The 26498-nt window shown below is 34.9% G+C and overlaps 1 protein-coding gene across 4 annotated transcripts in view; it reads left to right on the top strand.

Annotated features, from left to right (window-relative positions):
* ovo (transcriptional regulator ovo) overlaps positions 1-26498 on the top strand; it is a 115231-nt gene that overhangs the window by 41323 nt on the left and 47410 nt on the right. For 3 of the 4 annotated variants that reach the window (XM_074141427.1, XM_074141424.1, XM_074141425.1), the window contains exon 1: positions 17466-18138. The exons of the other annotated variant lie outside the window; for it this stretch is intronic. In XM_074141427.1, coding sequence (XP_073997528.1) covers positions 17994-18138 — 145 coding nt within the window. In that variant the 5' untranslated portion in view covers positions 17466-17993. Of the gene's footprint in view, positions 1-17465; positions 18139-26498 lie in introns of those variants that run through there. 4 annotated transcript variants of the gene reach the window in all.

The following is a 26498-nucleotide window of genomic DNA, read 5'->3' as shown; positions in this document are numbered from 1 at the left end:
CTTTTAATAATAAGGTGGTGGTCGTTGGTGGGAGGTGTGAAACATTGAATCCGTTCCCCAAAATCAATGTCCGCGCGGTCGCTATGTAGAGTGTCCGTTAGATGGAGGTTCTTTTATATAGAAAGTGTATAGGGGTAAAACGGGGAAATCCAAAAACTGACCCGTAAATGGAGGTGGTCGCTAGTGAGAGTGTCCTTTATGGGAGGCTCGACTGTATATATTGAATAATCTCTCTTACAAAAAAAAAAAAAAAAAAAAAGATAAAAGATATTACGATCGGAAGTTATTCAAAAATTTGGGTTTCCACCGGAAATACCTACTTTGAGGTTACCATGTTTTTTTTTCGAAATCTATTTGATCTTCTTTGTTGCCAAAAAAACAAAAAACAAAAATTACACTTACTAACAAGGATGTGCCCTATATTTTAATGAAAATTTAGGCATTTCCTGTTTTACAAGGAAAAGAGAAAAAAAAAAGTGTTTAAAGTTGAGCATTTTTTTTTTTTTGACGACCAAAAATCCCTTCTTTTTTTTTTTACAACTATTCAGTTTTGTAAAATCCATAGTCCTTTTTTAAACTTTAAACTTTGGTGAAGCTGAACAGCCGCGGATTTTCTCTTTGAAAAATCTTAATTTAACCAAGACCAAAAATTTTCAATACTTCCTTTTCGCCTAGTGCAGTAAGAGAAAGTAGAAATGCGCAATAAATGCACTTTTCTCTCTCCCTCTCTCTCTCTAGCACGCTCAGTTTTTAAAACGTGGATTACCTTCAACATCAAGCTGTAAAACATAATTTAATTAGAAGTCCAGTTTTGGCCTTGTGCGCATGTGTGGAATATGCTAATAGTTATTTCCATATATGTTGTATATATATATATTTATGTATTCACTATTTATTTTAGTAAACATTTTATGATATATTGACAAAACCTAAGCTCACACACAAGTACATAACATACACGTGATACAAGCATTCACCTTGTGTAAATGTATTTGTACGTGATGACGCAAGTTAAATTTTATATATATATAAAATTTATATAAACAGAGACAAGCGGCACTAACATACATACTCGTACATGCAAGCGTACAGAGCTCGGCCACATACAGACAAAAACATATGGAACACGACTTCATATAGCGGTGGCTGGTAGGTTCTAGAGAGGAGGGGTAGCTAGTGGTAGGAGGTTATGGTGCATCAGGTCAGGGATATGTCCTTAGTGAGGCCGAAATCTTGACATAGACACCTGACCTGGGTCTCCCCCCCCTTTTTTTGGAGTAGAAGTTGAGGAGGAGGAGGTATTTTTCTCTTTCCTTAATAGTTGACTGTAATTAATCGATTAGCTATTGATCGATTCTCTGTTGATCAATACTAAAAATAAATATTTTAATTAGATCACGCCCAATGCATAATCATGAAAGGCCTATCCCTTTATCGATTTTCAGTAAAATGTAAACTCGAGACACCAATAAGGCACTTTAGAATTGGTCATCAATGTCTGAGAGATAGCTCACGATTTTACAGGCTTGCCAACAGGGTAATTTCAATTTAAGAATTCCAAGTGAGAGAGAGAATTTAAAATTTGATCAAAAAATCGGCAGACCGGAAATTCCTATTTATATCGAAGTAGAATTTACCGTATTTTTAAGATTTTCTTCTCCTACAAAACGGTTTCTAAAAGTTTATTTAAAATTTACATCGTGCGATCTGCAAACACATTAATCTATATCTTTTACCGGAAAACTTTGTGAACAAATTTAAGAGGATGTCATCAAACCCAGATTTTTCTTTTAGTTGAAAAAAAAATAAAATGAAAATCTTCAACAAAAAACACAAGAGAAAAGCTAATGAACAATAAGAGTTAACAAGATTACCAGAACTAGAAGAAGAAGAACAAGAACAAAGACCGTCAATCTTTTTTTTAGAACTAATTATGAACAAAGTATGAAATAGTCAGGAATCCGCTAATTATAAAACAACGGGATTTCTCCCTACTCAGGCGACCACTCCAATGGGAATAGAGCCATTTTTTTATTTACAACAAAGTAATAATAAAATTTAAAAAAATTTCGATTTCAGCTGTTTTAATATAATTATTTTTATTAATTTTTTTAATTAAAGGCGCGTCAATGTTGTTGGCGCCCGCAGTTTTTTTTTTATAGCACACTTCCGGAACTTCCTGACGGTGTCCTCTCGTTACTGATAATACTCTCAATTAGCGGATAGTGTGCTGTACGAGGTGTGGCTATTAAATAACGAGACTGATGCTGCTACAGAAGAACTATGCCCGTGCCAAATCCTAACGACCGCGACAGCTGTGCAGCGTAAAGCCTTCTCTTTCGATTGTGCAGCGGTCTCACGTGTTCGTAGAGAAATCTGTCTGACCGGAACCCTCGTTTGTGTACTAGAGGTGATAGTTTCGTTTTGCCGGAAACATGATACTACACTTGTAGTAGAGCAACGAATTGTCGTGAAATTTCACATGAAACTGGGTAAAACCGCTACTGAAACTTGATCTTTTATTAAAAGAAGTTTATGGCGATGAATGTTAATCACGTGCGCGAGTTTTTTGAGTGGTTCAAGCGTTTCCAAGACGGCCGAGAAGACGTCGGAGATGATGACCGCCCGGGTTGCCCTTCCACGTCCAAAACGGATGAAAATATCGATTATAATTGAATCAACATTACTACCGTGAGGTGCTTGCTCAACTCTGTGCAAGAGTAAGGAAAAAATGACCCGATTTGTGGAAGAACAAGTCACGGGTTCTCCATCAAGACAGCGCGCCGGCTCACATTGCAGTGTCTGTCAAGACGTTTCTAGCCAAGTACAACATCCCAGTTTTAGGCCATCCGCCTTATTCGCCTTACCTGGCCCCATAAGACTTTTATCTGTTCCCTAAAGTCAAATCTGCATTAAAAGGAACACGATTTCAGACCATTGAAGCTGCGAAAGAAAAAGTGGCACGCGTCATGCAGGAGCTCACAGAAAAAGACTTCTAGCAATGATTTCGAACAATGGTAAATTCGCATGGAGCGTTGTAGGGATAGAGGAGGGGTGTATATTGAAGGTGATAATAACTAAATATGTATAAATTTAAAATTAAATGTTTTGTAGCAATAGTCTCGCTATTTAATAGCCACACCTCGAATATAAGAAGTTCCCTAGGGAGAGCAAATCTATGGGTCTTCAGTTGGATTCGAACCCGGGATCTCCGTTTGGGAATATAGGATACGCTAATTATTTGAGTTAATCTCTTCCCTCAGTATTTTTACGTATTTTTTTTCTCGTACTTCGCAATAAGCGGAAGTATAGAGATCGTGTGTCCAGTTTACACCATTAATTTACGTTTAAAGTCCATCTCAATCCCCCGCCCCCCAAAAAAATCCCAATTAGAAAATGATCTGAGTTTGATTTAAACATCTCAAAAAATAAAAATTACAGGAAATTGAAACTTTACATTTGCATTGAGTCCCATCGTGATCGCACTTTCTCAAAAAAGAAAAACCTTTATTTAAAAAAAATTTCTAATCAAGAAAAAGATTTTATAGCGTGATTTTTAGCTGATTTGATTACCTGATTCTCATTACCTACTCTGTGTCTACCTGGTTAAACAAACAAAAAGATGAATATCTCTGCTATGATTACTTGCGAACAACCTTGACAATAGTCAAAGAGATCTCTGTTCTTTAAACTGACTAATACAATAATTGTGATTACCATACATTTTTATGAACAAGGACCATTAAGTATTTTACGTCATAAAATTTTTTAAAAAAATAATAATAATTTTTTGCATTAAAAACTACAGAAGAAAAGCGGATATACGTACATATCTTAGATGTAAAAGAAGATAGAACTAGCTGAAGATAAAGAAGGAAAGATAGTTAAAAAAAAATCAACAATCTGTTCATAAAGAAAATAAATTACCTTACTGGGGATGGATTAAGGAACAGAGAGGAGTAACGACTGGTACGGATTCCCAGAATATAATAGCAGGATTTCCTCCTGAATAAATTCTCCATTAAAAAAATAAGGTGACGTCACTCAATTCATGCCTATTTCGCGTGACATAGATCCTCCTTTTAAATCACTTTCAATAGAAATTTTCTGATCTTAGGCTGACACGACTGACTGATGAAATTTTCATTTTTTGTAGTTTAATGGGGGCGTAAATTTTTTGACTGGAAAAATCTAACCAACGAGATTTGGGTTAGGTTAAGAACAAAGCGAGGTTTTGATTGCTAAGGCGCTTTAACCGTGGTGCGTAGAATTGTCGATTCCGTGGAGCGCTTAGCTCCGTACCGTACAGTTCAAGCACAGTGTAGAGTTTGTTTTGTAATCATTGTTAAGTTTATGGATGCTAGAAATTATCCGTTGCTAGGATAATTGTAGGCCTATTAAATGGCCACCGCAGGTTCAGAAAACACATGCATCGCATGGGCCTGGCAGATGACAGCCTTTGTAGGTTCTGCCAGGAAGAAGAGGAAACTGCACTGCACGTTTTGTGTCAGTGTGAGGGGCTAGTCTGGGCTAAGGATGTTATTTCTCGGGGAGGAAAAAGCCTGTGAGCTTTACCCAAGAGCCACTCTCCAGAATTAAGAGTCTGATTAAACGGCCGGGGCTGGAGGGCAAGCTTCTAAAGTCGGAGAGCCACAATAGATCCAAAGGGGTCACAGTGGCGTAGGCTTTGAGGCCGCCCTAATTTAATCTATTCTATTCTATGGTTGCTAGAATTGGATACGGGAGTATCCACTGTGTGATGGCGTTTGTTGAGCTAGAGTCCAAGATATGTCCCGAGTCTCACAAATCCATATTGACCGCTGCTAACCTAGTAAACGACCCGCCTTAAACAAAAAGTAAATAAAATAAAGCCTAAGGCGCAGAACATGAATCAAACCCAGTACCGTAAGTTATGCGGGTTCTTTCTTAAAAACGTTTTAGTTGTTACATTTTTCTTAATATAAAAAAAAAGCTATTGTTAGAACATTTTTAAAATTTTACGAGTTTCCATTGTGCACGAAAAATTTCAAACGTTCTTTAAAAAATTATTTATTACTTCTCAATTGTAAATATTCGTTTTGTTCACTCCTAACAATTTTAAGTTAAACACAATAACTTAGTAAGAGAGAGACAGTGTGAGAGGGGATTTTATTAAGAAAACAGCTTTAGCAGGCTAACTGAAATTTCGAGAGATTGAGAATACCGTACTTCTAATGAAATAAAGGGATTAAGGGCAAGGCCAGGATTCGTGGTCATTTCGAGCAATAACAACCCCCTTTTCAGGATGGTCACCCCCCTCTTCTGTCGGTATAAGATTAAAGAAAAGCCATAAAAATGGACGAGTAAATATTTCCTTGTCAACTGTGTAATAAATCTAAAGAGGAGTGGGGCAGAAAATAAAAATGAAGCGAGTGGAATTCCATAGTTTTGTAGCTAAAAGAGCTGAATGTTGGAAATTATTGCGGCGAAGGTGCGAGATGGCCAGGTGTTCTGCCTAAATAAGGAAACAGTAGCATTCCATTCTGATGAGAGATTAAACAAAGAAAAATGGAAGAATGGTAGAAAAAAAAAAAGCCGTGCGATATCTGTGTCACATCTGTGGCACTGCTGATTGAAGCAGTTCCTCCTTGAGTTACTGTCCTTTAGATATTGTAATAGAAATATCTCAGATCAACCATTTAATAAAACACCTAGTCCTTGACTAACCCAACAATACATCTTAGCATTGCGGGTCTAGCCTATAACCGCCTAACATACTTTACTATAAATTTCTCATATTAAACATTAAATAAAATCCAAGGCCTAGAGCAGGGGAATCAAATCCACTAACCAACAATACACCTTAGCTTTGCGGGTCTAGCCTATAACCACCTAACATACTTTTCTATAAATTTCTCATATTAAACATTAAATAAAATCCAAGGCCTAGAGCAGGGGAATCAAATCCACTAACCAACAATACACCTTAGCTTTGCGGGTCTAGCCTATAACCACCTAACATACTTTTCTATAAATTTCTCATATTAAACATTAAATAAAATCCAAGGCCTAGAGCAGGGGAATCAAATCCACTAACCAACAATACACCTTAGCTTTGCGGGTCTAGCCTATAACCACCTAACATACTTTTCTATAAATTTCTCATATTAAACATTAAATAAAATCCAAGACCTAGAGCAGGGGAATCAAATCCACTAACCAACAATACATCTTAGCATTGCGGGTCTAGTCTATAACTGCCTAACATACTTTACTATAAATTTCTCATATTAAACATTAAATAAAATCCAAGGCCTAGAGCAGGGGAATCAAATCCACTAACCAACAATACACCTTAGCTTTGCGGGTCTAGTCTATAACTGCCTAACATACTTTACTAATAAATTCATCATATTAAACATTAAATGAAATACAAGACCTAGACCGGAAATCGAATCCACTAACCAACAATACATCTAAGCTTTGCGGGTCTAGCCTATAACCACCTAACATACTTTACTATAAATTTCTCATATTAAACATTAAATAAAATCCAAGGCCTAGAGCAGGGGAATCAAATCCACTAACCAACAATACATCTTAGCATTGCGGGTCTAGCCTATAACCGCCTAACATACTTTTCTATAAATTTCTCATATTAAACATTAAATAAAATCCAAGGCCTAGAGCAGGGGAATCAAATCCACTAACCAACAATACACCTTAGCTTTGCGGGTCTAGTCTATAACTGCCTAACATACTTTACTAATAAATTCATCATATTAAACATTAAATGAAATACAAGACCTAGACCGGAAATCGAATCCACTAACCAACAATACATCTAAGCTTTGCGGGTCTAGCGTATAACCGCCTAACATACTTTACTATAAATTTCTCATATTAAACATTAAATAAAATCCAAGGCCTAGAGCAGGGGAATCAAATCCACTAACCAACAATACACCTTAGCTTTGCGGGTCTAGTCTATAACTGCCTAACATACTTTACTAATAAATTCATCATATTAAACATTAAATGAAATACAAGACCTAGACCGGAAATCGAATCCACTAACCAACAATACATCTAAGCTTTGCGGGTCTAGCCTCTAACCACTCGGCTACCATGGCGCCTTTAGCGTGAATATTTTCCCCTGTTTTGGTTGCACAAAGAGTAAATCTTGAGAATCAAAATTCCTCAACCGGAAGTACCCGTTTTCTTAATGACTTTTTTAGTTTTTTGAGTTCATTTTTTCGACTTTTTTTTTTTTTAAATATGCATCAATAAAGTTTTAAGTAATACATAAGTTGGGACCTCGAGACTTACAATAAGTGCAAAAATTATTGTGAGTATTCACACTAGAAGTTTTATTTATCTATTTTATAGAACTTAAATAATAAAATTGAGGTCATAAAAATACATTCTTGTAATCATTAGATTTGTCCTTTAAGATCCCATCAGATTGCACGGCAAACATGTGCGTTCATACAGTTCATGAGCCGGTAATTTCGTCATAATGGCTTATCGTGAAGTATGTCATCTGTCATTTTCACACTTTAAGGTATATATATATATATTGTATATATAAGCAATCTAGAACATTAGGTTACATCTTCCATGTACAAAGAAGGTATTACAGAGCCAGGATTACAGTATTGTCATTCTACATTAGTTACATTATTACAGCGTACAACAGACTCATGGACAGACACACACTCGTCTCCTAACATAACTTCTTTATAAAAAAAAAAAAAAAAAAAAGCTTGTTTAAGTAAATACCTTTATTTATATAAAGGTTATTTCATGTACAAGGTTACCCATTTTAATTATACATATTAAATAAACCTTCTAAGAACAAAAAGATTTAATTAAGAGGCTCATATTTTAATTTTTTGATATTGTAACAATTTAAACCACTTGCGAGTTTTTGAATATTTGAATTTAAATTTTAATATAAGCAGAACAATCATGAGATTCCACGGGGAACAAAAAGAATTAAGGAGCCTTCTAACTCGGGCGTAATCCTTTATACAGGGTGAACCAGTAAGTAATGTCCATACGCCTACTGTGTGTAGTACATCTAAAGTGGACTTCAAAGACGTATTGGCCAACTTCATATTTTCCTCTGTTCTGGAGTGATGTCACTTTAAATTTGTTTTCCCTAAAATAATTACTTTTTTCCAATAAAAATGTTATTACTCAGAAAGTTTTAGTCCGAATTCGATTCTTGTAGACACGGTTAGAAAGACAGATAAATTTTCTAAAAAAAATTGACACCATTTCGAAGCATAAGTTATTCTCCAAAACAGCCTCGAATCTTCTTCCTGGAAACTGGGAAAAAATAAAAGTAATCGCAAATTTTTTGAAGAAAACTCATTAGGCCCTTATGGGGATCATTATCAGACCCTAGGTGCTGGCATTTTTCAGTAAAAGTTTCCTTGTCTAATGTGGTACTTTCAAATGGTATATCATTTGCCCAGGATTCCTTTTATCTTCGTACGAGAAATTACCTTTGTTTTACCAGAAAACGTGTTCACGAGTACTCAAAACAGTGTTAAGTTTATCAAGTTGTTTAATTCATTGAAAACTCTTTTAGATGGATCAGTATTCAAATTTTTAAAGTAGATTGTCTTAAAATAAGAAAGTCAAAGGTTACAAATTGCACTTTAAACATTTACTTCTCAACTACGTATCTGAAATACATATTTGAGAAAATGTTAGGAAATATATTAAACAAGTACTATTTTTATAATTGAAGGTAAATTTGCTTAGTTTCAAATAGGGTACAATATTTAGGTACTGAGTTATAATTTGTGTTTTTTTTTGCTCCAAAATAAATAAAGTTGAATTTTGTTTGTATTAATGGACACTTACGAGGGTCATTTGAAAAGTCCGTGCAAAGTCAGAGAGATAGCACCACTGGCGCGTATCGAGGTTATGTTTAGTTAGTAGCATCTCTTGGAAGAACACACACCAAGTTTCAGCCAGATCGGTCTATTTCTTTGTGTTTGGCATTCTTTTGAATCGAGGAAGTCGAGTGATTTTCAAAAAATGGACGAAAAGAATTTCGTGTGTTGATTAAACACTACTTTATGAAAGGCAAAACGCCTCAAGAGACTAAAGAGAAGCTTGATAAACATTATGGTGACTCTGCACCTTCGATTAGAACAGTTTATAAGTGGTTTCAAAATTTTCGGAGTGGCCATATGGGCACAAGTGACGCTGAACGTTCTGGACGCCCTGTTGAGGTTACTACTCCAGAAATCATTGATCAAATCCATGATATGGTGATGGATGACAGAAGAGTGAAGGTGCGTGAGATTGCTAGTGCTGTGGGCATCTCGAATGAACGGGTACATAATATTTTGCATCAACATTTGGACATGACAAAGCTATCCGCAAGATGGGTGCCGCGATTGCTCACGCTTGACCAAAAACGAAATCGTGTGAAGTGTTGCAAGGACGGTTTGTTGCAGCTGTTCCAGAAGAATCCGCAGGACTTTAAGCGTCGTTTCGTCACTGTGGATGAAACATGGATACATCACCACACTCCTGAGACCAAAGAAAAATCTAAACAATGGGTTACCAAGGGGGAATCTGCGCCAAAAAAGGCGAAGACCGTTCCTTCGGCCGGAAAGATTATGGCGACTGTCTTTTGGGATTCGCGAGGAATAATCCTCATCGACTATCTGGAAAAGGGTAAAACTATTACAGGTGCATATTATTCATCGTTATTGGACCGTTTGAAAACCGAGCTGCAAGAAAAACGCCCACGATTGGCCCACAAAAAAAGTCCTTTTCCATCACGACAACGCACCAGTTTACACCTCAGCAGTTGTGGTCGCAAAATTAATGGAAATAGGGTTCCAACTCGTTTCACATCCCCCCCTATTCTCCAGACTTGTCTCCCTCGGACTACTATTTGTTCCCCAATATGAAGAAATGGCTGGCGGGAAAAAGATTTTATACAAACGAGGAGGTGATTGCAGAAACGAATGGCCATTTTTCAGACTTGGACAAATCCTATTATTCGGAAGGGATCAACAAACTAGAGCAGCGTTGGACGAAGTGTATAAGCCTAAAAGGAGACTATGTTGAAAAATAAAAAAGGTTTACCCCAAAAAATTAAGTAGTTTTTATTTTTGCACGGACTTTTCAAACGACCCTCGTACAATAAATGGAATAGATTTAATAAAAAGAAGTCAAACAATTTGTTCAATTGATTTTATTTCTTATTATTAAAAAACAGAAATTGTTTTTGAGAGAGAGAAAAAAAAAAATAAGAATCCCCTAGAGGCTTTGAACCCCAGCCTTGAAATGGACAGGTGGAATGTGTTAAGCTACGATATGAAATGAGTAGAAGAATAAATATGAAGCCCTAGATAGATTACTAAATGCATATTTTATCTTGTCCGTATGGCAGTCTGTTCTCCACTGCTCACTCATACAGTAATATAACTGATTTCTATTCACTTTTCTTAGAACATGAATGTTAGTGAAATTAAAACAGGAATTTTGTTATCTATTAGTTTCTTGTAAATGCGTTTGTAAATGGTTGTCCATTTTAAGACGGCTCAAATGTATTTCATGCTTAAACGGTTTGATCTGTGCAAAAAATGGTAGAAGAAAAATTTGTTACCCGTCTCCTCTAGTTTCAGAATATGTGACTTGATTTTAGATTCCTGCCCGCATACGCGGTTGTGAAGCATGTACTGTGCCTTCAAAGGTGCCTCCTCAGATACAAAGAGCACTTGATAACCTCCTGGCTAACCTGGCTTGCGAGCCAGAGGAGGCACCTTTGAAGGCACAGTACATGCTGTACAAGCTGCGTAAAGTGCATTATTTGATAAATTAATGAATAAGTTTGATCCTTTACATGAAAGATATTGATCACTTAAATATGTGGCAGGAGGTTTCCATTTTTGTTTTTTTTTGTTAATTATAACGCAACTCTCCCAAAATTACCAAATAATTATTAAACCTTCTTGTTTGTAACAGATGTAAAATTAATTTTTAGCCATTTTGTGTATGCTTGAGAACTACTAAAGCTCTTAACATTTGATTTTTCTTAAAAAAATCACTCGGAAAACGACTTATTTCCCGATATTAAGAAAAATACTAGCTTTACTGCCTTGGCAGTATTTTTAGTAGAAAGGGGATGAAAAAATACATAAAAATGACCTATCGCGTGCTCTTCTTTCTCTTTGATAACAAGTTAAAAAATTGAAATATCAGATTAATAAATACCAGATTTTGAAATGGCCTATCACCTTTAATTTTGAAGATATCGAATTGCGGTTTCCGGTTTCTTTCATAACTTTTTATACTCTTTAAAACTGTGTATATGAAAATGGGGGTTTACAGCAAACCCTCACTTTTGGTCGCGCATCAGCCACGTGTGGCGGGCAGGAATCCTAAAATCAAGTCACATATTCTGAAACTAGACGTGACTGGCAACAAATTTTTCCTCTACCATTTTTTGCTCAGATCAAACCGTTTAAGCATGAAATGCATTCGAGCCGTCTTAAAATGAACACCCTGTATATATATATATTTTTATATATACAAAATAGTTTTCTTTTATCCGCCATTTCAATGTCACAGCTTCTTCCAGCTGTTTTTATTTTATCTTTTCCCTCCCCTCTGGTAATTGTGAGAAATGAGATCGAGTCCAATTTTCTAAATTCAATTTTTCACCGGAAAAATAGGTCTTGCTATTTCCCGGATGTAAATAACTTTCTCTTACTTTGCTGGGTGCGTAGAGTTCTTTTTTTTGGCGGGAATATTACGAAACGTTTTAAGGGTAAAGAAGTATTCACAGGTGGTTTCGGTTTGAATTTCTAAGAATAATATTAGAAAAAGTGTTAAAAAATTAGGCAAATAGTAAAAAAACGCTCTAAATTCTTCCTCCCTCTTTCTCGATCTGTGAACAAATGTCAAAAAGATCGAGCCCAGGAATTCCTCCTAAAAATTGATTATTCCAGAGAAATAGATCACAGAAGAAATTTTTTTTATTGCTTTTTTTGGGAGAGAGGGAGGCCGCGTATGTAAAATAATATCGAATTCCAATATCGATAGAAATTCAACTAGCCCACAGCCATCTTCTACGTACAGTACAACAAAGAGAAGAAGAATGCGGGGAGAATAACAAGTTAAGGATATAAATACTCATAGGAGGACCAGTGAAAACAGAGTACCGGTAGAGAGACCGCTGAAAAGAAATCGAGTCTTACGATAGAAGTTGGTCGGCCCGTTAAATCTAAGATGAGAAGGAAGTGTAGAGAAGGGAGTACAAAAAGTAAAAGCAACGTGCCCACCTCTTAGATGTTGCAGAGAGAGCCACGCCGCACATGACGTAGTGGGCATCTTAATGGTGCCTTCTGTATAGCGAAGCACTTGTAGCTTCCTTTACTAGCAGTTTTTACTTCCTCTTTCTAGCAGTAAAAGGTTGAAGTAAAACTGTTGCTTTAGGGTCGAATTATTAAAAATTGAGTTGCTGCCGGAAATACATATTTTGGACACGTTGAACGGTCCAATACTTTCAATTTTAAGCATTTTTACATGTTTTTTGAAACCCTCTCTTCTGAATTGTAACTTCAGTTTAACTTACGGCTTTACCAGTACTTAGTATTAGGGGCATTCATAGTTATTATTAATTAAGTACACGCTTATGTGGTAAAGTTGCGTCTGAGAATTGAACGTGATTTATTTATGACAACGGGTACTTTGGGCTCCCGTACTGTAGCAGGTGAGTTCACTCTCTCTAGTAGCTCTCAGTTGCTGAAATAACTCGCCCCTTAGTTCTTGTGGGGAGGTTGTAGGATAAGAAGTGGGAAACACAGTGGCAGTTTGGGGATAACCTCCTGGAATAACTCCTGGATGCACATCTTCCAGTGGCATACTTATAAATTCTGCAGGAAGCTTCCAGCTTTTCAGCGTTAAGCTACTACGTAGCATAAATCTCCTTCGAACATCCTGGGTACAGAACCCTACAAAAACACCAGCTAGAGTAGGAAGTCTGTAGTTCGGGATAACCACCCACCCTGCCAGCTTCCTTCCCTGGTTTTACCAAAAAAAGTGGTAACCCAAATTAAAATGTTAGGAAGACTCTTAAGGGAATATAGACAACTCTCCCAACTTCGGTTACCACTTAGAGAAATTCTCTGGTATTGGGTAACCGATCGGCTGAGGAAAACCCAATTCTTCGCTCATTGCTTCCTAGAAGAATGTATTCTGCTTTAACATCTTCATCATCTATCTGGTTATCTATGGAAAATAGTTATATTTCCACTTTCTTATACGAGAAAATAGTCATGAATAGATTTAATGTCGGAAAACGTTTTTCAGAACCAAATATAAAACGAGTAAAAACAAAAATTTCTTTAATTGTTAAAAGTTATTTTAATAAATCCAAACTTAAAAGTTAGGTTAAACTTAAGATTCTTTGCTGTAATTAAAAAAAGTAAAGTAATCGCCAATTTTTTCAGGCGGGGCTTAACGTCCAACTACCAAATTAGGTATCGTGGACGGAGGCGACTAGCAAACATATTTTACAGTAAATTTCTCATATTAACCATTAAATAAAACCCAAGGCCTAAGACCGGGAATCGAATCTACTAACCAACAATACACCTTAGCTTTGCGGGTCTAGCCTATAGCCGCCTAACATACTTCACTGTAAATTTCTCATATTAACCATTAAATTAAAACTGTCCGGTAGGACAGTTGTATAAGGGTTGATCATCAAAAACTGCACGAAAAAGTGTAACGTTGAAAAACACCCAACTTTGACAATTTTTTTCTCTTTTTCTATAAAAGATAAAATTCCCAAATTTTCTTTAAATTATAGGGCAAGTCCTCCTTTATAACTGTAATTTTTTTGTCAAAACCCAGATTTAATATATTACGAGAAAAAAGTTACTGAAAATGAGCAAAAACGGCATTTTCAAAAATTGGTCTTGTTCTTGTTGTTGTTGTTGTTCTTCTTCTTCTTGTTGTTACCTTTTTTGTAAACAACGTAGCGCCTAAACGCGTGAACCGATTTTCATGAATGAGGTGTCATTCGTTTCGGAATTTTATGTAGATGTGCCTTTTGTGGGTCTCGACGCTGTACATCAAATGGGGGAGGAGTTAGCCCCATATATGTGAGGCCCCTTCTCAAAATTATTATTACTAATAACTCTGAAAATGTTAACCCGATTTTAATAAAATTTGGCAGGATGAAAGGTTTAGGGCACTCCTACGTAACATTTAAACGACGTTCTGCTCTTACCCTTATTAGGGGGAAGTATGGTAATCGTTTCAAATTATCGAAACGTGAACCGATTTTCATGAATGAAGTGTCATTCGAATCGAAATTTTGTACAGATTTGCACTTTAAAAGTCTCGTCGCTATGACTCATAAGGAGGGGAGTTTGCCCCACCCAAGTAAGGCCTTTTCTAATACTATTATTACCAATATTTCTATTACGCTTAGTTCGATTTGGATAAAATTTACCACGAAGAAGTGGTTAAAGCTCCTCTACGTGGCTGTGAAGTGCCACCATGCTCTTACACCTACTAAGAGAAAGTACTGCAATCGTTAAAATTATCAATGAGTGAACCTATTTACATCCACTAACCAACAATACATCTTAGCATTGCGGGTCTAGCCTATAGCCGCCTAACATACTTTACTGTAAATTTCTCATATTAACCATTAAATAAAATGTACACCTAGACCAGGGGAATCGAATCCACTAAACCAACAATACACCTTAGCTTTGCGGGTCTAGCCTATAACCGCCTAACATACTTTACTGTAAATTTCTCATATTAACCATTAAATAAAATGTACACCTAGACCAGGGGAATCGAATCCACTAAACCAACAATACACCTTAGCTTTGCGGGTCTTGCCTATAACCGCTCGGCTACCGTGGCGCCTTTTGCTGTAATTATTTTTCATGTTTTTTTTTTTTAAATTTAAGGCGCGTCAATATCTAAGTTAATTGGCACCGTTTTCTGCACTACCGATTTTCGGACAGTTTCTCTCTTTCATTAACTCCTCTGTCCATCATCTTTGTCAGCTGTAAGAAGAAGGTTCCCTGGGAAGAGAAAATCTAAGGGCAAGCGGCACTCAGATTCCCGGGATCATTCATTGTAAAATATAATTTGGTAATCTAATTTTTTTTAGGTGTTATAATCACTAGCTGGTGACCGCTTTTCGTAACCGTGGGTTTAGAGATCGATAGTTCCATCGATAGTCTGTAGAAATATTTTCAGTTAATATCGAGAAATTATTTCTATAAATTTCTGTTTTTATCAATAACTAAACCAAATATTTACTCACCATTGTCTCACGAAATTATCTGAAACAGATTCTCCATTCTTATCAAAAATTAAAAATAAATATTTACTAAAAATTTCTTAAAAAGATAAATGCAGTATATACAAGTAATATTAAATAAGTTTTCCTTTAGACATGTAACAGATTTTTCATTAAAAATTTTCATTATTTTTTATCTAAACGTAAATATGAATTAGATTCAAGAAAAAATCTAATTTTTTGTCCGGCTGTCTGACGTTCACAGTAGTTTTATTTATTATTTATCTCATTAAACTGTTCGTAATTAATAGTTTTTATTAGGAATAGTTTTTGAGGGAAAACCTGTTTCCACGTACTGTCGGATATCAAGTTTGATAAAAGCGGTTAACCGAAAATGTAATTTTATAAAAATATTCAATCCTTATTAACGATATGGTGTATGTGTTCAAAAAAATATCTGGGATTCATAAAACAGATATGTACGCGAAAACTTAATTCCGAAAACTGTGTGAGCTAAGTTATGATTATGCAATGATGCAATACATGAATGCATGGGTGGTTAAGCATAAGCTTAGAAATATCATTTACCCTGATATGTGCTATACTTCAACGTACATTCACATACAAAATTCAATTTAAAAATGTATAGTCAATTAAAAAAAATGTTTTCCTTATTTTTTTTTTATTCTCATAAAAGCAAAAGAGCTGATTCGTTGATGTGGTTATGTGCATGGACTGCTAAGTAAGATGATTTTTGGGTGGAAAAGCGCGTTAATGTTCTAAAATGGCTTTCTTTAAATACTGAAATCGGAATAATATGGTCCCCTTAATGCTCAGACATTACTGTTACATGGGCACACCATAGATTAATATAAAGAAATCACTCCCAAACAACCCAAGCACTCTTCGCACAGTCATTTTTAGGAATCTACTACTTTATCCTATGTCAATGATTTGAATATTACGAATCTAGATTCGCCATTAGTGACTCAATTAATGGATCATGTTTCTTTATAGCAACAGGATTCCACGGGATTCAGGTCATTAATGGGACAACGTTTTTACTTGTATGCCTTATATGACATATTTGATGTCATTTTAGAAGAAAGCACCACTTTGGATTTGAGGCTGCAGCCTGATATTGACATTTCGTAGATGTTGTATGACTATTCTTATATATTTCAATCTATTGATGGTCACTAAGGTTTATATTCAGGTTTCGAACACTTTTACCAGCTGAATTCGATTAGGGCAGATCTAGAAAGATTTGGTTGGCATATTTGCTGTACAGTACGATTTCAATACATTCTACAATTTTATATCTTATTTACTATTAAGAGAGACTGAATTTATTGCTAATGTACCGAATATTCAATAGCGGAAATAGCACTTTCCCGTCATTTGTTTTCGTAAATGCGTTCTATACATCTTATGTACATTACATAGATGAAAATCAATGACTTTTATTCATAATTTTCCACAGAAAAAATCGTTTTAAGGCATTTGGAGATAATAAAAAAACCAGGCATTTTTACAATCTAGCTAACGTTAGTAATAATTGAATAAGTTTTAAGTTTCAGAGTTCGTAAATATGTGTACGCTAGGATCCCAAGAGTTAGTTAAAAAGTGTTTTAGGTATTCTTAATAACATTTAAAGATTCTTTGCCGTTGGGAAATAGCGCTGGAAACTGTCTATAAAAATAAAGCGAAAACTAGAAGTGAAATTTCTCAAAGCACAAGGTATTTTCCTTGGCCAAATGAAAAGCTGATCCTTCAGCAGTTTGTTGCTTTCATATTTAAAATTCTAAAGTTATTTTTATAGTTGGGTCTCTGTTTGTATGTTTATCTATACACTATAAAAGAATTAGAAAGAAAAAAATCAATTTTCTATCGATGTATAGGTAAGCGGCTTTTTAGTAGTAATATAGCAGTATTTGGAGATGGATAGATGTTTAGACAAGGAGATGTTGATATTATGAAGAGGTGGGAAATCTTTTTTTTTTTTTGTGTGTGTTGGTAAGCGTGTTCGTGTATAGGAGTTTGAGGTTATGTTAGTTAAGGTAAAATAAGAATATATATATATAATTTGTAGAATTTTTGAAGTGAGGTGGGAGGGAGCTAGTGGATAAGTTTTGTTACAGCAAGATGGCGTCCATGACTTTGCCCCCACCACTGTTGGTAATAGAATTGTGGGACCGGTACCAACCGCCGGGGTACCGGGGGACCTTGAACCAACGGTCCTTTCTCATCGGCTCAGTATAGACTCACAGGTCGTCAAGTTCGTTTCTTATTTACTTTGATTTTTAAGTGCATTTCTTTTTTTTTTTTTTTTCTAAGTTTAAATTAAGTTTCATTGTTTTTTTTAATGTTCTTAAAAGTAACGTGCAGTTATTTTTAGTTTTTGTAAATTTAATTTTTCCATCTTCATTTGATTCTTTTTTTTATTTAAATGTGATCCTATTTGTAAATAGCAAAACTTAAAAAGAAAATCAGTGCGTCAAAAAAAATAAATCATTTTTGATGTGTCCAGCAAACTTTTTTTTTGGATTAACAAACAATTTAGTGAATTTAATTACTACGTATCACACTGTGGTGAAAATTCCATAAATTTGGGGGAAAAATTAAGGAAAACAACAACTCCTGATAGAAGAAAACAGAGCTGAAAGATCTTTTAAAAAAGATTTCCTCTTAAAATACCATCAAAATGCCGAAAATCTTTCTGATCAAAAATCGCCTACTACAGCAACAGCTGAAATTGCTAGAAGCACAGAAAAGTCGTGAAGAATTAAGTCCTCCAGGATCGCCATGTTCACCAGAGCCGTTATCGTTGATCGTGACCAAACCACCTGGTGAGTTGTGATTTTTCAATTTTTTTTTTTTTTTTGAGCGATTGCTTGATTGTGATTTTTTTTTTTACAGGAAGTGAGTGATTTTGGGTGTGATTGTCCACGCCAAAAAAATATAGGATATATGTAGGGACTTCGTTTGAGTTTTCCGCTTTGATTGTACTAAGATTCGTTACTATGTACAGCGTAGTGTGTATGTGTGGGTGTGATCAGTGTTGAATTTCTCCAAAATTGTTAGATCGCAATACTTTTTGGCGTTACCGAACCTAGCAAAAATTCCCTCATCCTTCCTTATAAACATCTCTTTCACGGACATCTTTTTTTTTTTTACTGAGGCAAAAAGTCCAAAAACACCGTTCATTTCCAGACTCAAACTCCTCTTTTGAGTCTCTAGAGGCACAATTTACCATGCTCGGAGAACGTTCCTTTGCCGAAAAGAATTCACCGGCACCCACTAAGATTTTCTTTCGGACATCTTGGAAGTTGGTATTTCCTTAGTACTGCCAAGAAGTAGTTTTCTTCCCTTCCACCCATACTTTACTACTTGAGAATATATATTTACCTGTAATCTTATACCTCTTAATGGAAATACAGAACCTATTCTTTATTAGAAAAGTCCTTAAAAGAAAAACCTTCCTAAATTTAAAAGAAAACCCCCTCAGAAAATTAAACAAAGCGAGATTATTTTTACACTGAGAATTTCCTCAACTGATTTAAAACAGCAAATGGAAAACCTTGAAATGGAATCTAAATCAATGAATTGGCCGACAAAATGTCCATGAAAGAGAATCAATAACCTTCTCAGAGTTCTTGATTTGAATTTTTTTTTTTTTTTAAATTTTGTTCAATTCCCTAATAATTTAGCATTTTAAGGATAAATTTTATTTTTAGAAATTAACCAAAAAAAATGATTACGAAAAATGTAAACACAAAAGATAAATTTAAATGAGTAATCATTTAAACAAAACAAAAAGTGTGTAATTGATAAAAGATAATTATTTACAAAACCTAATTAATATGTAATAAAATAATTAATCACATTTTATTAATTAATTGCGATTTAATTTTATTTTAACACGTGAAGACCTCTTTTTTCTTAAATAGATTCTCTGAGAGATGTTAATGCCAGTTAAGGCAGTAGGCGTTTTCAATGTCGTACGTTTTTTTGAGCTTACTTAGCATAAATTATATTAGCGGTTTTTAATTTTAATTTTTTTATACCGGCATTTAGGGAAGAAAGACTTAAGGTCATTTTTTTTTTAAATATATATAAATCACGCTTGGACTAATGTCGATACAATTATCGATATATTTAGTTTTTATATAAAGAGGCATTCACGCATGAATGCCAAATCTTTGGGAGCCATTTTTCAAGAAAAAAAAAAACTTAGAAAATCCATTCCAGTAATGATGGTACTTCCGGTTCAATTGCTTGCCCCCTTGCAGGAACTACGTTAATCATTTTTGTAGAAAATTATTTCCTTCCGTGTTTCCCGTAAGAATAATACTGACATTTTCTTTTTGTACTAAACTATATTTAAATATTAGTTCCTCCGTATTTGGCTTATAGAAGAGATGTGGCGGCAATTTTTCAACAATCTTAATCGTCTCTCTCTGCACCAACTGCAGTTAATTAACTAGACTCTGACAATGAAAGAAATAACGAAAGTATTTTGTAGGATTTAAAAAAAAATTAATGCCAGTTTCAGTCTTCATAATAAAGCCAAGCTTACGACCTAGAGACTAGGTCATCTTTTATGGCTGTTGAACATATTTTACAATGATTTTTTTGGTGAATATCGAGGTGCGGACTTAAATAAAAACAACTTTTTTTGCTTTATACCAACGTTTCGGTAATTTTTACAACCTTCTTCAGGGTATTATAATAAAAAAAAGTTTGTGAAGTTTAATTTAGTACAGTTATGATACTCGTAGCTCTACATTAAACTTCACAAACTTTTTTTTATAATACCCTGAAGAAGAAGTAGTAAAAATTACCGAAACGTTGGTATAAAGCAAACGAGTTGTTTTTATTTAAGATCGCACCTCGATATTCCCCAAAAAAACATCTATCGACAACGGTCGAAAAAACCAAAACCATCATATTTTACAATGTATTTTGTATTAAAATGTATTTGTATAATGTAATGTCGTTTACGAAATGGTTTACCTATAGTATTCCGTATTTTAAGCAAAAATGTACGTATTTATCTAACGCAGCAGACATGATTGGTGAATAAAAGCAAAACTTAAACCGGAAATACAACCCCTGCTCAGGTTACTCACCCATTTCTACTAAAAATATAATTAAAAAAAGAAAAAGCAAAAAACATAATCATGCTATTTCAAGTCATAAAAGCCAAAAATATTACCTGGTTATTTTCAGAATACAAAAAATGCTCTCTAGTAGAAGTGGCTAAATTGGTGTCAATGTTCAGACCATTTTAGATGGTACTTATTAAAGTCCATTGACTTTAAAAGAGGGGAAATTCCCACCTCACCTCCCCACTTAGAAAAGTTTTATAATTGTTATCTGCCCAGTAAGGGCTCTCTGGGCGAGGAGAAAAGTGAAAGAATGGGTAATTTAAGGGCTTTTAAGGATTTATGGGAGGTTAATAATCAATCAGTAAGGATTTAGTCTTCTACAATGAATTGTCGTGATTGATTTTGTTTTCCTTCTTCCTTTAAGGTATGTTACCTACAATTTTTATCAAATAGTATTTTTACCCAAATTCTATCGATTTAATTGTTGGTAAAAATAAATCGATTGTTAATACTCATATATTCAGTTACCACATCAGTTTTAAGTATCCAGAGTTTTCGTAAGCTTGGTATGTTTTAATGCTCACCTCTATTTATTGTACTTAGAACTGTATTTTTCCATAAAAATGACCCTTTAAAGGGGAAATCTAATCATTTTTTCTCCCTTAGTACTGCCGTAAAAGGAAATTTATGAGGAAAATTGTTTTAGATCTATATCCAATCAGTGTGTCCTAGCTTAACGTTTTGAAAAATTGTGAAGAAAAAAAAAATTTTTAATAGAATACACAAAGTATTTTTAAGTTGCCCTCCTTAATCTTGGTGCCTAAGAAACGGTAACTATTCTACCAATAGTTCTTCGAAAAAAGATATCGTCTTGTTGAGCACAGTTTATCTCCACTGCCTTAGGCTGGAAACATAGTGGAGCGGCGAGCAAAGCGGCGATGATAGCGAAGAGCGAAGCGGCGAAATCAAACAGAAGTTAACATATGGGACCGCGCATAGTGGCGAGCAAAGCGAAGATAGAGCAACTCTATCTATTTCTAGTTTTTGTTTTTGCCGCTTCGCTCTTCGCTGTCATCGCCGCTTTGCTCGCCGCTCCACTATGTTTCCAGCCTTAATTGAGAAATTTCCATCGCATCTTTTTAACAGCTGTTCAGTGTTTTGGAGGCAAAAAAAAAAATATATGGCCATATTGTTTGAAATTACACCGAAAGAAAGCCAAAACCAGATTTTATTTTGTTATTTTTAATCTTCCGCCAAATCCTTTTCAAGGTAAAAAAGCATTCTTACGTATTCTGCGACATTAAGTGTAACCTGTTAATTTAAACCAGTTTTTAGAACTGTGCGTGTGTGTTACATTCCATTTCTTCATATTTGATTAGGCTCGCGTATTTTTATCTACCAATGCATGTACCTTGTTGAGGCCTTCTAAACTCTAAGGGCTCGTCAGAGGACGCCATTTTTAAGTGGGCAAATTTTTATTTGATCTAAGGTCCTATTTCAATCAATAATAGAACATTTTTCAAAAACTTTTAAGGGGACCTTTTTTGAGGGAAAAGGTTAGACCAATTTCCTCTCTAATTATTGGGTAAGTTCGACCACCATTTTTTTGTATATGCTGATTATAGATATTACATAATGTACGAAATATATAATGAAAGTAACACCATTTTTTTTCCAAACAAATTAAATGGGGTGTTCTCCCCTTTTTAAATCTAAAAGAGGGGATCCAATCAAATCTCCCCCCATATATTTTCAACAAGGGGGTTTATTAATATATTCAAGCTATTCAATAATCTTTTATATGTATTTTAGAATGTATCATGTATTTGTTTGTTTATTATAAAATGGCATAATGATTTTATATTATATTAATTTTCATTTTTTGCCCAAACTTATTATATATTTTCTTTTAACTTGGCTGAATAAATTAGTTACACAATAACGTCTTATTAGAGGGAGGCTTAGTTCCGCCTCAACCGAATTTTCCTGAGAAATGTACTTAGTTTAAACAAAATCGGAGAAGCGATTTTTGAGAAATAAACCAAAAAAAAATTGGAAAAATCTATCCTGTGACATAGTGCTTCCGGTTGTAGAGATTTTGACCGCTACATTACAGTCGAATACTCTGCTGGTACTTAATCGAACTATAATGTTTCAGCTTCCGGCGATTTATAGTTCTAGCTTTACAGTTTTTTTTTTTTTTAACTTTAAAAGTTATTTCATCCTTCATTAAAGCTTTCAACTTTCAATTCACCAATTTGTGGCAAAATTTTGCTTTCCGGTAGAAAAATCATGGTCGCCCTTTTTTTTGCCATTTCCGATTTTGGAGGCCCTGCTTAATCGTACCGATTTATTTCCCAAGAGGGGAAATAAAATCAAAGACAACTCCTCTGTTGTCTTAGGCAACAGTGTGAGGTCTCTCTTTTTCTACTTAAGAGCACGCTTGAAGAGCTTTTCCTATAAACTTTTCTTATCTTCTTTTTCTTCGATATTTCCTGCTTAACAACGGGTACTCAAATCGCTGACAAAAACCTCTTCTGAATTTTCACTTCTTTCGTATCCCTAACTAACATAGAGATCTGACACCACCGTAATAGTGTTCCTGCAAACAGTTTTAAGGAAGTAACAAAACCAATAACAAACTTTCTTTCTTCGTTGCCAATTCTGGGCAAATTCTTTTCCAACCGTTATAAAGCTCTGGGGTAACATTTTACAGCCTGTCCTTACCAATGTTGCCAAATATTTTTGTAGTAATAATAATAATAATTAGGGGCTAAGGATTGGAGGGTAGTTCTATACCTCTGTTTCTCTCTGTTTTCCTTCCCTTGCCATCTTTAGGGCGGCAAGAGGGCTAAAAACTCTTGCAGACAGACCCTTTTGGCCAGCTCAATGACCTTTTCTTGAAAAGGAAAAAATGGAAGAAGACTATTGTTACCAAGTGGAGACAAACCACTTGTAGATATCCTCCGCCTAGGTCCCAACATTATACCCTTGCAAAAAGTAGAAAATGAACTACACATTGTAAAACATTCTATTCAGCAACGATTTGCTAGCATACTGTTCGTCCTAGATTGCAAAGTAAACTTTATTTTAAAGTTTTTGCCGACTTTTTTTTTTATTTTTAAGTAAAGCAGTAAATAGGTTATAAAGTCTAATGTTAGTAGTGGTATGATTTCCTTTAAAGCGTCTTTTCAGTCAAGTGTACGGTTGTACAAACCGTATGATATTGAAAGGTAAGGTTTTTCGTCCATTCAGGCTTTACGCCCAACTACCAAATTAGGTGTCGTGGTCGTAGGCGACTAGCAAACATACTTTACTATAAATTTCTTATATTAAACATAAATCCACGGCCTAGATCGAAAATCGAATCTACTAACCAACAATACACCTTAGCATTGCGGTCTAGTCTACGATAATTTACTATAAATTTCTTATATTAACCATTAAATAAAATACAACATCTAGACTGGGAATCGAATCCACTAACCAACAATACACCTTAGCTTTGCGGGTCTAGTCTATCATAATTTACAGTAAAGTTCTCATATTAACTATTAAATAAAATCCAAGATCTAGACTGGGAATCGAATCCACTAACCATCAATGCACATTAGCTTTGCGGGTCTAGCCTATAACAGCTCGGCTATCGTGGCGGTATTCAAAAATTGCAAAGTTAGAAAACAAAAAGTATGTAAACTTCTGTAAAGAACTTTTTCAAAGATTATAATTATCTAATATGCAAATAAGTTCGCTCCGATATGCGAATGTATGTAAATGTATTATTATATAGAAGACAGTTATTTTATTATTTAATATTTGTATCATAAAGTTCAAGGGCACAGTCGTATTATCAGTTTCATTACGCCATTATGTTGAATGTATTTTTTAACTTATTTTTTTATTATTATTATTATTATTATTATTAATTAAAACGATATTGTTATCGATAAACTTATTCCCCGAATTTGAGAACAAAAACATTTCTTAAAATTTTTGGAAAAGTTTTATTTAATGGTGGAAAAGGATTAGCTGAGTGGTTAGCAACGCGGAGATCCCGAGTTCGAATCCAGCTGCTTGTCCCTTAGATTTTTCTCTTTCTAGGAGCTTCTTATTGCTCAATGCCCGACAATGACAGAATACTGTCCGAAGACCAAGAGATCACTGAAATAGGAAAAAAAAAAGATTGTTACAAAAAACAACCCATTACTTTTAGATCGCATCAGGTGGATCTGTTCACAAACAGGTGTAACAACATGAACAAGTTGTTAATAGTAGAGGGGTTAAGTTACTGGGGGTAGCGAGCTAGACAGAGGTGTCGACAGTGTTGCAAGTGGCAAAAAGCAATAGAGGGTAAAGTTCCATTCCCCCTGTGTTCTGTTATTATCGTGGCAGGCCTGTTGTGTTTAATGTGTAACCCTCCACAACAATTGAATGAAGCAGTTAACTTTTTTAAAGGTCAATTGTAAAAAACCGGAAGTATCACGCTTCTTTATGCTAATCAAAATACGTATCGTTAAAAATGATTTGTAGCGAATTATTTTTTGCTTTTTGCTTGATTAAATTTTAATCAGTGGTCCTTAAAATCTTCAGCATCCCTCATAAGCACCAATTAAGTGAGGCGTGCTTTAGGAGAGACATCAGATTCATTTAGATCTACTCAGATACAATCAGTGCCTACCTACTAAGTTTAAAGGAAGTCGTGGAGGGTCGTTTTTGCAAAAAGCCTAAAAAAGAACAAAACTGCAAATTCTGTTCAATCCAGTGATGATTTCGCTGGACCAATTGCGGCCAAAAACCTTATTGTGGCTTACCCTCGTTGTCACCTCTCTTAGTTAAATATCAAATTTGAATTTTCTGTAATTTTTCCTGTTTTTATTTTAAGGTACTTAAACACGAACACTCATGTCAATTTTGGAAAATCACTTTTCCGGACTCAGGTTGAAATACATTCAACATATTTTGCATTTGCATATTAGATAATTTATAATCTTTGAAATTTTTGAATACCGCCACGCTAGTCGTGCGGTTAGAGGCTAGACCCGCAAAGCTAAGGTGTATTGCGGTACTAGTATAGCCCTTGGATTTTATTTAATGTTTAATATGAGAACTTTATAGTAAATTATGATAGACTAGACCCGCAAAGCTAAGATGTATTGTTGGTTAGTGAATTCAATTCACGGTCTAGGCCGTGGATTTTATGTTTATTATGAGAAATTTACGGTAAAGTATGTTTGCTAGTCGCCTCTGTCCACCACACCTAATTTGGTAGTTGGAGGTAAAGCCCGTCTGAAACAATAGGCATTACTTTACTTTTTTTTTTTTGAATATTTACCTATCAGATATTTCTCAAAACCGAAAATTAGCACCAAATACTCTTCTCTTACTAGTGTAAAGGCTAAAATGGACTAATAATTTTTAGTTCGCTCTTGTAGATGCGCAAAGTTAATAGATAAAATCTTCGGCAGTACTATTGAAGAATTTTCTTTGAACACTTCCAATTTAGCAACACACCTTAATGGCATAACATAACGCGTAAAAAGCACTGCTGGATGGCCTTGGAAAACCGCCTTTATTATTGAAGTCAATTTGTATAAACCGCCTTTTTCAGGAAAATACTTTTCAATCCCATAAATTGCTGTAGGCTTTTTTTTTTTTTTTTTACAGAAAACGGTTATTCGTTTTCCTGTTCCGTTTGATGTAGTGGGATGTCATAGCCACTCAGGTACTTGGCTGGTGACGTAATTAAAGAGAAAAAAAAAGCCTAGGAACGGTTCATAGTGGAAGAAAGAGAAAGACCAATTTCTCCTACTTCTTTTATTTTCTCACCGCTCTTTCTGCGTGCTGCTCTTTAAACAGCTTGTAGTGCGTTTACAGTACGAACTCCCCTCCTTTTGCGGAGCAACGAGATTGGATGTAGTCCATGAAGTGGGGGGTTGTACTGAGAGAGTGAGATACAAAAAAAGACAAAGAGGAGAAGCACTCATTCTCTTCTTGTTCAATTCTCATCCTTCATCACTCCCTCTCTCTTTGAGTTATTTCTCTTTCTCTCAAAGGTTCACCTGTGTCTTGCCTTTTATTTCACATACTCTTTGTCACAT

This window comes from Rhodnius prolixus, unplaced genomic scaffold, assembly GCF_049639745.1.
Source record: "Rhodnius prolixus isolate KJV_2025 unplaced genomic scaffold, Rpr scaffold_6, whole genome shotgun sequence".
Classification (NCBI taxonomy): domain Eukaryota; kingdom Metazoa; phylum Arthropoda; class Insecta; order Hemiptera; family Reduviidae; genus Rhodnius; species Rhodnius prolixus.
The sequence above is the reverse complement of the archived record's forward strand: the minus strand, read 5'-3'. Positions and strand labels throughout refer to the sequence as shown.